This window comes from Hyla sarda, chromosome 10, assembly GCF_029499605.1.
Source record: "Hyla sarda isolate aHylSar1 chromosome 10, aHylSar1.hap1, whole genome shotgun sequence".
NCBI classification, from domain to species: domain Eukaryota; kingdom Metazoa; phylum Chordata; class Amphibia; order Anura; family Hylidae; genus Hyla; species Hyla sarda.
The window spans coordinates 73,294,280-73,309,571 of NC_079198.1; the positions used below are offsets into that span (position 1 = coordinate 73,294,280).

General features: G+C 43.3%; 1 protein-coding gene across 4 annotated transcripts in view; it reads right to left on the reverse strand.

Moving 5' to 3' along the window:
- The window catches only part of CEP164 (centrosomal protein 164), a 150,495-nt gene that overhangs the window by 56,000 nt on the left and 79,203 nt on the right, over window positions 1-15,292 (reverse strand). For all 4 annotated transcript variants that reach the window (XM_056542784.1, XM_056542786.1, XM_056542785.1 and 1 more), the window contains 4 exons: window positions 10,252-10,349; window positions 9,822-10,154; window positions 7,943-8,074; window positions 7,225-7,417 (listed from right to left, as the gene is read on the reverse strand). In XM_056542784.1, the coding sequence (XP_056398759.1) occupies window positions 7,225-7,417; window positions 7,943-8,074; window positions 9,822-10,154; window positions 10,252-10,349 (756 nt within the window). The remainder of the gene's footprint in view (window positions 1-7,224; window positions 7,418-7,942; window positions 8,075-9,821; window positions 10,155-10,251; window positions 10,350-15,292) is intronic.

A 15,292-nucleotide genomic window follows, 5' to 3' on the forward strand; every position in this document is an offset into this window, starting at 1 on the left:
ATGCCCTTTTGCCATTATTTCTCTCTCCCCCCCTCATCCCCATGGGCTAACACACACATGTATATATATATATATATATATATATATATATATATATATATATATACACCGTATGTATACACACACGTACATACAAGAACCCTCCCTCCCTTCCACATATTTTTTACTTTTTATTTTTACATTACCCGGCCTGTTTGGGTATACAGCGAGTCCCGTGTGGCCTGTCCGGGTATACAGCGCGTTCCAGAGTCCCGTTCGGCGGGGCCGCAGTGACGTGTGACGCCCTCCTGCGCTGTGCGGCACCTCCACACAACGTCAGGGGAGGTCACACGTCTCCCCAGCAACCCCGCAGCTCCCGTACAGCAGCTCCGGCCGCGATACTATACAGAGAGCTGCCGTGGCCATTCTCCGCTGTGCACTGACAAATACTGGCCAATGTATGGCCGGTATTTGTCAGCGCACCGGCATACCCCCGCACAACCGGTGGTGCGTACCACAGGTTGAGAACCCCTGCATTATGACTATGTTAAGGCTTTAGTACCCTGTGTCTATTGAGATTGGGCTATATGCATTGATGTAGGTGGCTAACCAGAGTTCTGGCAATCCTCTGGGTCATATGAATCCCCTGGTTACTATAACAGGCTGAGCTTTGTTATTTTATAATTCTGTACAGTCTGGGCAATATTTTGTGTCCCATGTGTTATCATATATGGTATGGAGTATTCTGTAGTTGCTGGTTATTCCTGACTGATCTGCTGGAATAGTTTTTTGATCTGAAGGTCTGTGGCTATCACATACTCGGAAATAGGGGGGATGGTGTAAATTAATAAAGTACAGAACACCCCTAGAATCAGGGAACCCCAAGCTTTAAAAAATCATGTGTGGGGTCATTGGGGTCTCTCAGGATCCATTATGCTGTGGGAACATCCAGCTCTGCTTACTCCTCTGAAGCAGAGGCTGTTTGGAGTCTCTAAAGCAGATGTGAGCCCCGCCTAACTCTGTAAGTTCTCAGTTCAGCTTCATGATTTTTCTAGGAGAGAGTTTGCACAATCAACTACAGTATTTGTATGGTTCTATCATCAATCTTGACTTAAAGTAAACCTGGCAGGTTTAAGCTGTGCTATCTGAAAGCAGAGACTACCTGGGCTCTGTTATATGTAGGTTTAATGGGGTACTCTGGTGGGAAAAAAACATTTTTTTAAATAAACTGGTGCCAGAAAGTTAAACAGATTCCAGTATTTATCAGCTGCTGTATACTACAGAGGAAGTTGTGTAGTTCTTTTCTGTCTGACCACAGTGCTCTCTGCTGACACCTCTGTCCATGTCAGGAACATTCTAGAGTAGGAAAGGTGGGCTATGGGGATTTGCTCCTGCTCTGCACAGTTCCTGACACGGACAGAGGTGTCAGCAGAGACCCCTGTGGTCAGACAGAAAAGAAATTCAAAAAGGAAAGAACTTCCTGTGGAGCATACAGCAGCTGATAAGTACTGGAAGGATTAAGATTTTTAAATAGAAGTAATTTACAAATCTGTTTAAAGAGGTACTCCGGTAAAAAACTGGTGCCAGAAAATTTTACAGATTTGTAAATTACTTCTATTTAAAAATCTAAATCCTTCCAGTACTTATTAGTCTGCTGAATACTACAGAAGTAATTCTTTTCTTTTTGGAACACAGAGCTCTCTGCTGACATCACGAGCACAGTGCTCTCTGCTGACATCTCTGTCCATTTTAGGAACTGTCCAGAGCAGCATATGTTTGCTATGGGGATTTTCTCCTACTCTGGACAGTTCCTAAAATGGACAGAGATGTCAGCAGAGAGCACTGTGCTCGTGATGTCAGCAGAGAGCTCTATGTTCCAAAAAGAAAATAATTTACTCTGTAGTATTCAGCTCCTAATAAATACTGGAAGGAGTAAGATTTTTTTATTGAAAGTAATTTACAAATCTGTTTAACTTTCTGGCACCAGTTGATAAAAAAAAAATTGATTAAATATATATATATATATATATATATATATATATTTTTTCCACTGGAGTACACCTTTCATATGTCTTTATAGCAGAAGGAGCGTTGTTTTCTGATACACAGTTTAATATTTCTACAGTGTCATAAGTTTACAAGATATCATTCCAGATATTAGCAGCCACCCCTAGGGTAAGGTTAGGAGCTTAGTGTATGCTGGTTATACATAAAACTATATGCAATAAGCTGTTATGCACCAGCTTGTGGTGGCTGAAAGCAGACAAAATGTTCTCATTTAAATCTACGTCAATGCAAGATATTTGGAGCTCTGTATCAAAAAAGCAAACTCTATACATGCTAAAAATATAGTAAAGAAATGTAAAGTAAAGATTAAGATTAAAGTAAAGTAAAGATTGTTAGACCTAAAAACATAATGCTAAAAGGTGCACGTTCCCTTTAATTTATTTGTTTTTGCTCACAGATTCTGGGGCTTAAAGCTTTCCGAAAACAGTCTAAGCGGACAAAATGGAAATATACTAAAGTAAATTAGAATGGATTTATGAAGTTTAATATTAGTTTACACATTTAGCAAGATTCTTTTTCTTTTACAATAATCCCTTGGAAGGCCGCCTTCTTGTAAAGGTCAATGTGGGATGTCTGGCCCATCCAGCACTGGTACTAAGCATTTTCCTCGGTTTGTTGGCCATGATCCTGGTACTTGCAGAATATTATTATTAGGCTGGTGAATATACATCCAGTACCCAGAATATGCACCTGATGCCTCATGCCTGGTATATCCTCTATGGATATACACTGAACGTAATTTGCACCGATGCCTGGGAGGCAGGAGAGAACATCTGCTACCTATCCCCAGGACTTGGGCCTCTGTCAGATAGCAGGAACGGTCAAGACAATGCTGATCTAGGGAATTTAATCTGATCCCCACATTGTGGTAAAATAAGAAATACATTTCACTCTAGATCAGTGGTTCTTAACCTTGTTGGAGGTACTGAACCCCACCAGTTTCATATGCGCATTCACTGAACCCCTCTTAATTGGAAAAATAAAATATGATTTTTTCAAATTCAAAACATAGGAGGTATATATTTAAGTATATATTTATACATAGGTGCACAAAATTAACAAAACCATTAAGAAAAAAAACATGAAAACATGATTTTCACACAAAAACAAAAACATAATGAATGTTTACTGCAAATCAGTGTGACTTCTGCTGTTGTCTTTCAGAGACCAGTTCAGAAATGCGCGGCTTTACCTTGGCAAGTGCCACTCATGTCATTATCCCCCACATTAGGCAGGCAGACAGTTCCCCCCACATTAGGCAGACAGAGTTCCCCCACATTAGGCAGGCAGTATTCCCCCCCACATTAGGCAGGCAGTGTTCCCCCACATTAGGCAGGCCAGTGGTCTTCAACCTGCGGACCTCCAGGTGTTGCATAACTCCAACTCCCAGCATGCCCGGACAGCGGTTGGCTGTCCGGGCATGCTGGGAGTTGTAGTTTTGCAACATCTGGAGGTCCACAGGTTGAAGACCACTGATGTAGGCAGTGTTTCCCCACAGACATACAGCCTCCAGCCATATACAGTGTATGGCTGGAGGCTGTATGCCTATGTACTGCCCACTTCAGAGCTCCGACCACCGCTCCGGCTATAGCAGTAGGTCTCTGGACCGGTGGTCGGAGCACCGAAGATGAGGTGCCGCTGGTCACTTACCAAGCTGGCCAGCGCGCGTCTTCCTCCTTCTCTATCCTCCGATCCTCGGCGCCTTCATTTCCATGGGCGCACGCACGGCTACAGGACGGGCAAACACCGGCTCTGCTCGGGGCCCCAAGCAATTGCTTGGTTTGCCTGTCCTGTTGCGACCTCCCCCGCTGAACCCCCGGGACTGACTCACCGAACCCCTGGGGTTCGATCGAACCCAGGTTAAGAACCACTGCTCTAGAACATTAAAATACATTTTACAACAAACTATTTATACTTATAATATACTACAATTGTTTAACAAAGAATAAGTCCGAGAAAGTCATATCATAATTTACTAAGTTTATCCCCATAGATATAGTGCTGAAAGATTCAGAAATGGTGGATTCAGAAGTGTGCTGCTTTTAGGCTGCATTCACACCTCGTTTTCAGCCTACGGTTGCCGGATCTGGCTGGGGGAGGGGAAAACCGGGTGCTCCCATACCCCAGCCGAACCGGCGCTGAAACTATTTACTTTAATGTGCCGACCGGAGTCAAACGGTCACTCCGGTCGGCTCATTTTTGACCCGTATGCGTTTTTTTGACCGGACCGAAAAACCGTAGTATACTATGGTTTTAGGTCTGGTCACAAAACCGCATACGGTAAAGTAAATGGATTTCAGCGCCAGTTCGGCTGGGGTACGAGAGCGCCAGGTTTTCCCCTCCCCCAGCCGGATCCGGCAACCAAAGCTGAAAACGAGGTGTGAATGCAGCCTAACATGGCAATGCCAGATCTCACACGGCCAATGACACTGAAATGCCTGGAAACTTTGGACTAGGGGATCTCTAAAGCACCCATCCTATAGCCCTAACTAAGCACTGTCTGATTCTATGCTTCCTCCTTAAAAATGTATAAAGGTGAGTTACACATTAGACTTAATGTTACAAAGTATCATTCTCTATGCTGCCTTCAATACTGAAGGTCCTAGGCCATGTCTCCACATACACATACTAAATAATACATAAATGGTATGTTCATGACTGTAAAAGGTACAGATTGTAATTCTAGGTATAAATATTACAAACAGATGAAGATTTGAGCAAACAAACATAATAAAGGGTTTTTCCAAGAAAAAAAAAAAAAAAAAATATATATATATATATATATATACACATTCATGAATTTAGGAATGACTGGGTCCCAGTATATATTAGCAAATAGGCAGCAGCAACTCCATTTTAAAGTGCAAAAAATTTGCCTTTTATTCACACAACGTGAGGCCTCAGTGAGTTGCTGCTGCCTATTTTCTACTACATAAGGTGAACTCTGGACCTGGGTTCTATGCGGACGACACCCTTGCACTTTTTCAAGGGAAAGTGCTGCTCATATATATATATATATATATATATATATATATATATATATATATATATTTATTTAAACAAAGAATAGAGAGGCACAGCCGGGGACCCGCCCGTAATGGCTGCAGTGTGTAGGTGTCTCATGCAAAAAATAGCAATACCAACTTGGATATATTTATTATGGCTTCACCTTCTGTCCTATTCATGTATTCACTCAGTGGTCGATGGTTCATAGCCAGTATGTGTCATTCAGGGTGGAAGTGTCTCAACGACAGAAGATGGGGGTATGAGGTAAAAGATGCCAATGTACACTCCAAGACTGAATTACTGTGTCATGAAATTATGCATTTTTAAAAAGTATGTCACCATTATGAAAAATTTGGAAAGCTCTGCCCTTAAGCTATCATTGCATGAGGTTTCTTTAACTTTTGAGAAAACCTCATGGATATTATTGTGAGTCAATCAAATCCAGTAAAAAACGTAGAAATACAGGAGATAAGTGGAGTAAGGATGATACATTTATTAGCTAACTGGGAAGGTATAGAGTGCACGCTTCATGACCTCACAGGTCCCTTTATTGGGCATTCTATATAAAATGTGAAACGCATCTCTCATACTATTACAGGACAGGAATGCCAGTGTATATGGATGCAAAGTCCTAGCACTAAAATACTTTATGAAGTCATCCTGCTACCTTCTCATTGACTCTCTGCTGGAGATAAAGTGACAAGGACATAGTTTTGCCTCTGTATAAATCACTAGTCAGACCACATATGGAGTATTGGGTCCAATTTTGTGCCCTGTATATAAGAAGGACATGGCTGAACTGGAGAGGGTGCAGAGGAGGGCGACAAAGATAATGAATAGTTTGGGAGTATTACAGGACCAAGACAGGTTATCAAGCTTGGGGTTTAGTTTAGAAAAAAGACGTCTTAGGGGCGATCTGATCACAATGTACAAATATATGAATGGACAGTACAGGGATCTTTCTAGGGATCTTTTTATACCAAGGCCAATAACCATGACAAGATGGCATCCTCTAGGTCTAGAGGAAAGAAGGTTTCACCATCATCACAGACAGAGATTCTTTACTGTAAGAGCAGTGAGACTATATACCTCTCTGCCACATGATGTTGTGATGTCTGACTCAAACAAGTTCAGGGGGGCTGGAGGTTTTACTGGAAAAATACACCATATTTTTCGTCATATAAGACGCTCCGGCATATAAGACGCACCTAATTTTATAGGATAAAAATCTAGAAAATAAAGATTCTGAATCAAATACAATGTAAAGTATAGAACAGTGATCTTCAACCTGCGGACCTTCAGATGTTGCAAAACTACAACTCCCAGCATGTCCGGACAGCCATTGGCTGTCCGGGCATGCTGGGAGTTGTAGTTTTGCAAGATCTGGAGGTCCGCAGGTTGAAGACCACTGGTATAGGAGGTAGTACTCATGTGTCCCCGCCGCTCCGGATCCGGCATCGCTTCCCTGGATGTCGCCCTCCATCGCTGTCGCCGCGTCCCCGGGGTGTCCCCGTCGCTCCGGAACGTCTCTGCTGCCCTACGCACGCCGCTCCTATTGGATGACGGGACGGCGGGCGCCACCACGTGATGACGACGAAGGAGAGCGCCGGCCATGCAGGGGATCCTGGGATGGAGCAGACCCCGAGGAGGCAGGTAAGGTCCCTCATGGTGTCTTGTAAGCTGTTCGGGACGCCGCGATTTCACCGCGGCAGTCCTGAAAAGCCCGACTGAAGTGTTATTTTCGCTTCAGACGCGGCGGTCAGCTTTGATCGCCGCGTCTGAAGGATTAATACAGGGCATCAGCGCGATCGGTGATGTCCTGTATTAGCCGCGGGTCCCAGTTTCGGGGAAGAAAAAGTGCATCTTATACGGCGAAAAATACGGTACTATTACAAGTTATGAATACAAGATTTATGGGGATAAAACTTTTCTCCAGGGATTTATTTTGATCGCCATATTGTAGGGAAGGAATTAGTCATCAGGCAATTGGAATCAGCCTCATTTGGGGGGCGGTTGCCTTCCTCTGGATTAACCCAGCAGGGTTCAAGGTTAAACTTAAGGGACACTTGTCTATTTTCAACATTGAACACCCTATGAGCTATGAACACCCCCATCATTTAGAAGATATGTTATGCATTGATTATATATGGACAGTTAAGAAGCATCACTCACCTCCTTTGTTTCTTGCCCATGTTTCGCCCTCATCTCTTCCAGGGCAGCATCTCTTTTACAAAGTACATTTTCTGTTTCTTTTTTCATTTTTTCCAGTAGATCCTTTTTATCTTGTAATAGTTTCTCCTCCCGGGCCTCCTCCATTTGCTGTAATGACTGCTTCCATTTTTCTCTGAACTCCTCTTCCCGGATTCTGCAGACAAGTCCACAGCAGAATATGTGAGGCAAGTTTAGCTTCTGCTTAGAGAACAACAGTGTTTAAAGGAGAACTATCATGCAGGACAAGTGTCTGATTGCAGGGGGTTCGACAGGGGGTCCGACCCGGGGTCCGACCCCCCCCCCCCCCCCCCAGCAATCTCCTGCACTGCTCCTGGCTCTCCCTGTGAACGGGGCATGTCGACCCTCACACAAAGTTGGTTGCAGCCGACACACCCCTCCATGTATCTCTATGGGATAGGGGATATATTTTTCTGCACAATAGTACACCTTTAATACAAAAATGTAGAAAATCTTGTCTAAGATATGGAAATAAGGTTGGAAATTCCACTGTGTAGATACAATGAATGAACAGATTTTTTGTAATGCAGCATGTGCCACAGTGACTTTATATAAATATTGGATAAGAAGCATTGTAAGTAATAGGACTAATCACCTTACTGGGAGTATTCCTATACCATTTAACCATAGCTATGTTAAAACACATAGAATCCCCCCTTACTTCATATGTTCTTCTTCTTCCTCCCTCTCCAGGTTGAGGTCATTTTCCAGTTTTAGCAATCTCTGCTTCTGGATCTCCCGTAGTTTGTCTTCTTCCATCTTTAGCTCCTGTTCAAACCTTTCTTCTAAGGCTCTGTTAACCCAAGAAACAAAAGACATTTCTATCACACAGAATTTCTCCATCAATGTACAATGAAGCATATGTTCTGTTTTTTCTAAATGAGTGAATAAATAAGTGTTACGTGAGTCAGTATAAGACTATAGCAGGACAATGTAAAGCACTGTATTGGCATGCACTATTTTTATGTTTTTGAACACTGTTCTACTGTAGGATGTTTTAATGCATTCTATTTACAATCAAGTTTACATTTTGTTTTAATTGATAATGGAAATTTGCTAATGTTCACCTTATTATAAAACAACTATATCTGCTAGAGACATTTACGTCCCTGTTCTGCACTTAGAGGGGTAATCCGAGTTAGGGAATGAGTATCAGATGGGGAGTGGGACCTCATGCAATCTCAAAAACAGGGCTCTGATTCTTTGTTTTGAATGGTGCGACAAGTCATGCATGCAAACTGTATTCCGTTCATTATCTATGGAGCTGCTGGAGATAGGGGATAAGTACTTAGGTCTACGTTCTCAAGAACTTAGGGGCTCCCAGCAGTCACACTCCCCACAATCTGACAACCCCCATCCTACAGATAATGTCCCTTTAAGGGTGAATTCCGAGTTAAAAGCACTTATCACCCTATCCATACTACATACTGCTGGGACCCCTTGTGATCTTGAGTGCGAGGCCTGCCTCCTTTGTTTTGAATGGAGCGGGGACTAGTCCATATGCTCTGGGTCACATGGGGCGTATTCATAGTGTATTTCTGCACCCAGGTAGCTCTGTGTATCCAATCGTGACTGTCAGAGGGACACACAAAGCTAACTGGCTGCAGTCGGGAGCCTGCTCTGCAGTCGATCTGTGACTGCTGGCAGCACATCTGCAGTGTGAAATACACTGCAGATGAGCCCAATGTGACCCTGCCCTAAAGGAGAACTTTCATCTTATAAAGCAATGGCATATCAATAGGAAATGTAATCACTTAGGCCCCTTTCACACTATAAAAATTCATCCGTAATGAACGTCCGTCATAAAAATCTTGGAAATCGGCAGTTAAAAAATCACGAACAGCCGTTAGAAAATCCCATTATAGTCTATGGGATTTTTCTAATAGCCGTTTTAACCAGTTATCGCCCATTATTCATAACGGCCGTTATTTTGTGCATGCACTATTTATTCCGTTCGTTTGCCCGTCACAAAATAATGGCCATTATTAATAACAGGCGATAACGGGTTAAAACGGCTATTAGAAAAAATGGCCGATTTCCAGGGTTTTTATAACAGGGTTTATAACGCCAGTACTTTTATAGTGTGAAAGCAGCCTTAGATCTGTAGGGGTTGACCTTTGGGGGTCTATGCAGCTGCTGTGGACGATGTTATTGATGTGCCACACATACATAGCAGATCACATAAAACACCTGGAGCCAAGGGGATAAAGGGATTGCCTTATTAATAAAACCCTAGTTCTAAATGCAATAAGGGCAATAAGCGGATGGATGACAGAACAGCATCTGAAACCACCAGCAGCATTTAATGCCAGGGAATGCCAAGGGCGGCCCATTAGTATTACAAGGAGGACATGTAATATATGACATGGTTGTACAGACCCTTAAAAAGTGAAAACACACTTTATTACATCTTTCTACTTTGGATAATACAGAGGTCCTGACCAGGTGACCACTCCCGATGAAATCCTCCATGCTTTAACAGGAAACACTAAATAAGTTTGTCCTATAAGAAAATCCTTTTAATATTAACACTATATTACCTAAGGTTGCTCTCCTGTTGTTGATGCAGTCGACGTCTCTCCTCCTCTTCTTCTTTCCTCAGCTTGTCTCTCAACTCCTGCAGTTTGCTCCCATGTTCTTCTTCCTCTATTGTCATCTTCTCCTGCTCCACTATTAATTCTGAAGTATCACTAGAATGTTTAGAAGACTCTTTTAGATCTTTTACAGACTCGGTTGGGAGTTTTATAGGTTCTGCTTGCAGTTTGGACTCTTTAGCTGCATTTGGCAAGGACTGGCTGCTCTGTTTGAAGGATTCTGGTAAAATTCTGGACTGATCTTTCGTAACTGTTCGTTCCAGGGTTTCTGGAATTTTTCTATAAAAGAATGCAAAAAAGCAAGCAAATTTTGATGCTAAATATAAATATTAAGTAAGGAAAGAAAAATGGAATCAATAAAAACATTTCCACCTACTGTTTTGTAATCTCCATTAGATCTTTTACTGGCTCAAGGTGGTCTTCTTCACTTATGTCTTCTTCAACATCTTCATCCACTTCTTCGTCTATTGTGTCCTGATAGAAAAAAAAAGTACAGTCTATTTAATATATTTATTTGTATATTATTTTGTGGGAATTATTAAATTTGGTTTAAGGCTTCTTTTATCTACTTATAGTGTGGTGATACTGTATTAGCATTACACACAGCACGTTAAAGGGGTACTCCACTAATCAACCTGTGCCGGAATGGTAAACAGATTTGTAAATTACTTCTATTTAAAAATCTTAATCCTTCCACTACTTATCAGCTGCTATTTGCTCCACAGGAAGTTCTTTTCTTTTTGGATTCCCTTTCAGTCTGACCACAGTGCTCTCTGCTGACACCTCTGTCCATTTCAGGAACTGTGCAGAGTAGGATAGGTTTGCTATGGGGATTTGCTCCTACTCTGGGCAGTTCCTGACATGGACAGGGGTGTCAGCAGTGAGTACTGTGATCAGAAAGAAAATAAGTTTAAAAAGGAAAGAACTTCCTGTGGAGAAAAAAGCAGCTGAGAAGTACTGGAAAGATTAAGATTTTTAAATAGAAGTAATTTACAAATCTGTTTAACTTTCTGGCACCAGTTGATTTAACCCCTTAAGGACGGAGCCCATTTTCACCTCTAGGACGAAGCCCTTTTTTGCAAATCTGACCACTGTCACTTTAAACATTAATAACTCTGGAATGCTTTTAGTTATCATTCTGATTCTGAGATTGTTTTTTCGTGACATATTCTACTTTAACTTAGTGGTAAAATTTTGTGGTAACTTGCATCCTTTCTTGGTGAAAAATTCCAAAATTTGATGAAAAAATTAAAAAATTTTCATTTTTCTAACTTTGAAGCTCTCTGCTTGTAAGGAAAATGGATATTCCAAATATTTTTTTTTTGGATTCACATATACAATATGTCTACTTTATGTTTGCATCATAAAAGTGACGAGTTTTTACTTTTGGAAGACACCAGAGGGCTTCAAAGTTCAGCAGCAATTTTCCAATTTTTCACAAAATTTTCAAACTCGCAATTTTTCAGGGACCAGTTCAGGTTTGAAGTGGATTTGAAGGGTCTTCATATTAGAAATACCCCATAAATGACCCCATTATAAAAACTGCACCCCCAGAAGTATTCAAAATGACATTCAGTAAATGTTTTAACCCTTTAGGTGTTTCACAGGAAAAGCAGCAAAGTGAAGGAGAAAATTCAAAATCTTCATTTTTTACACTCGCATGTTCTTGTAGACCCAATTTTTGAATTTTTACAAGGGGTAAAAGGAGAAAATGTATACTTATATTTGTAGCCCAATTTCTCTCGAGTAAGCACATACCTCATATGTCTATGTAAAGTGTTCGGCGGGCGCAGTAGAGGGCTCAGAAGCGAAGGAGCGACAAGGGGATTTTAGAGAGTACGTTTTTCTGAAATGTTTTTTGGGGGGCATGTCACCTTTAGGAAGCCCCTATGGTGCCAGAACAGCAAAAAAAAAACACATGGCATACCATTTTGGAAACTACACCCCTTGAGGAACGTAACAAGGGATAAAGTGAGCCTTAATACCCCACAGGTGTTTCACGACTTTTGCATATGTAAAAAAAAAAAAAAAAAAAATTTCACTAAAATGTGGGTTTCGCCCCCAAATTTCACATTTTTGCAAGGGTTAATAGCAGAAAAGACCCCCCAAAATTTGTAACCTCATCTCTTCTGAGTATGGAGGTACCCCATAAGTGGACCTGAAGTGCACTACGGGCGAACTAGAATGCTCAGAAGGGAAGGCGTCATATTTGGCTTTTTGAGAGCAAATTTTGCACGGGGGGCATGTCGCATTTAGGAAGCCCCTATGGTGCCAGAACAGCAAAATAACCCCCACATGGCATACCATTTTGGAAACTAGACCCCTCACAGAATGTAATGAGGGGTACAGTGAGCATTTACCCCCCACAGGTGTCTGACAGATCTTTGGAACAGTGGGCTGTGCAAAATTTTTCATTTTCACGGACCACTGTTCCAAAGATCCGTCAGACACCTGTGGGGTGTAAATTCTCACTGCACTCCTCATTACATTCCGTGAGGGGTGTAGTTTCCGAAATGGGGTCACATGTGGGTGTGTTTTTTTTTTTTGCGTTTGTCAGAACCGCTGTAACAATCAGCCACCTCTGTGCAAATCACCTCAAATGTACATGGCGCACTCTCCCTTCTGGGCCTTGTTGTGCGCCCCCAGAGCACTTTGCGCCCACATATGGGGTATCTCCGTACTCGGGAGAAATTGTGTTACAAATTTTGGGGGGCGTTTTTCCCTTTTACCTCTTGTGAAAATGAAAAGTATAGGGCAACACCAGCATGTTAGTGTAAATTTTTTTATTTTTTTACGCTAACATGCTGGTGTAGACCCCAACTGTTCCTTTTCATAAGGGGTAAAAGGAGAAAAAGCCCCCCAAAATTTGTTAGGCAATTTCTCCCGAGTACGGCGATACCCCATATGTGACCCTATTCTGTTGCCTTGAAATACGACAGGGCTCCAAAGTGAGAGCGCCATGTGCATTTGAGGCATGAATTAGGGACTTGCATAGGGGTGGACATAGGGGTATTCTACGCCAGTGATTCCCAAACAGGGCGCCTCCAGCTGTTGCTAAACTCCCAGCATGCTTGGACAGTCAATTGCTGTCCAGAAATGCTGGGAGTTTTTGTTTTGCAACAGCTGGAGGCTCCATCTTAGAAACACTTAGAAACACGTTTTTAATTTTTATTGGAGAAGGGGGGTGGGGGGTGGGGGGGCAGTGTACGTGTGTATATGTAGTGTTTTACTCTTTATTTTATGTTAGTGTAGTGTAGTGTTTTTAGGTTACATTCACACTGGCGGCGGATTACACTGAGTCTCCCGCTAGGAGTTTGAGCTGCGGCGGAAAATTTGCCGCATCTCAAATTTGCAGCGGGGAACTCACTGTAATCTGCCGCCAGTGTGAATGTAGCCTGTACATTCACACGGGAGGGGGGGTCAAAACTACAACTCCCAGCATGCTCTGACAGACCATGCATGCTGGGAGTTGTAGTTTTGCAACAGCTGGAGGCACACTGGCTGGAAAACCTTGAGTTAGGTTCTATGACCTAACTCAGTATTTTCCAACCAGTGTGCCTCCAACTGTTGCAAAATTGCAACTCCCAGCATGTACTGATTGCGGAAGGGCATGCTGGGAGATGTAGTTATGCAATGGCTGGAGGCACGCAAGTACAACTCCCAGCATGCCAAGACAGCCTTATGCTGTTCCTGAATGCTGGGAGTTGTAGTTTTGCAAGATTTAGAGGGGTTCAAGTTGTAAATCACTGTCCAGTGGTCTCAAAACTGTGGCCCTCCAGATGTTGCAAAACTACAACTCTCAGCATGCCCAGCCAGCAAACTGCTGTCTGGGCATGCTGAGAGTTGTAGTTTTGCAACATCTGGAGGGCTACAGTTTGAGACCACTTAGTGATCTACAACCTGAACCCCTCTAAATATTGCAAAACTACAAGTCCCAGCATGCCCACACAGCAAACAGCTGTCTGGGCATGCTGGGAGTTGTAGTTTTGCAACATCTGGAGGGCCACGGTTTAGAGACCACTGTAAACTGTGGCCCTCCGGATGTTGCTAGGCAACAACTCACCTAGCAGGACCCGGAAGCCGCCGCCGCCGCCGCCACCGCCGCACGTGGGGGATCCCCGCATGGAGGATCGCGATCCGGGATCCAGGTAGGGACCTTCGGCGCCGACCCTCCCTGGACGGTTCCCCCGTTTTGCCCGGACACCGATAGGTGGGCAAAGCGGGGGAACCGAACTTTAACCCCCCCTCCCCCGGTCTGCTATCGGTCGGTCGCTCGGCCGACCAATAGCAGGGATAGGAGGGGTGGCAACCCTGCCACCAAACTCCTATCCCTTTAGGGGGATCTAGGGTGTCTCGGACACCTACGATCCCTCTTATTTTCCGGGTCACCGGGTCACCAGTGACCCGTATGACCCGGAATCGCGCAGATCGCAGGTCTGAATTGACCTGCGATTTGCGCGCATCGCGGTCATGGGGGGGTCTCAGGACCCCCCTCGGCGATGTGCCGGGATGCCTGCTGTTAGATAACAGCAGTCATCCAGGTCCGATCACCTCTACCGGTGACGCGGCGCTCCCGGAACCCCGGCGCCGTACATGTACGTCGCTCGTCGTGAAGGGGTTAAAGAAAAATGTTTTTCAGCGGGGTAACCCTTTAAGCCTGTAGCTGAGGCAAGAGAATCCTGCAGTTCTTTGTGTTCTTCTGGGATACTAGTTGACTGCTTATATGACTTGTTGCTTAGCCCATGCAGGAACTTGCCTACCCTTGTGTGCACATTTATGCACTGAAGATAGCCCAGTACAACACTCAGCTATCTCTGTCAGTCCCAAAGGGCTTAAATGGAGGGGTGGTGCACTCGACTGCCGATCCATTCAACTGAGTCATAGTGATCATAGTTTTCAAAGTTGAAAAAAGGCCATCAAGTTTAACCTTAAACCCTACTGTGTTGATCCAGAGAAAGGAAAAAAAATCCCTGTGAGGCTGAAGGCAAATGCCCTATATATTAGACTCCCCAGATAGCAATCACAATAATTCCCTGGATCAACGTTCTATCCCCATAAATCTAGTATCCAATGAGAGACAAGTTTCCTGTGTCACAATTATGGGGGTCCCAGTAGTCGGACCCCCACTAATCAGACACTTCTCACTTTATGGATAGGTGATAATTTTTATTATGGTGGAAAAAAAACATTTAATGTCTCATTTTAGGCTGTTCTATAGTTAAACTATTGAGTGTTAAATAGTTTTCTACGTGTCTGGTAATCCAGAATATTTGTTAATCCACTTTGTGTCAAGTCCTATTGATGCCAGATTAAAGGAAAATGACATTTAAAAGGGGTACTCCGCTGCTCAGAGTTTGGAACAAACTGTTCCAAATGCTGGAGCTGGGAGCTTATGACGTCATAGCCCCGCCCCCTCG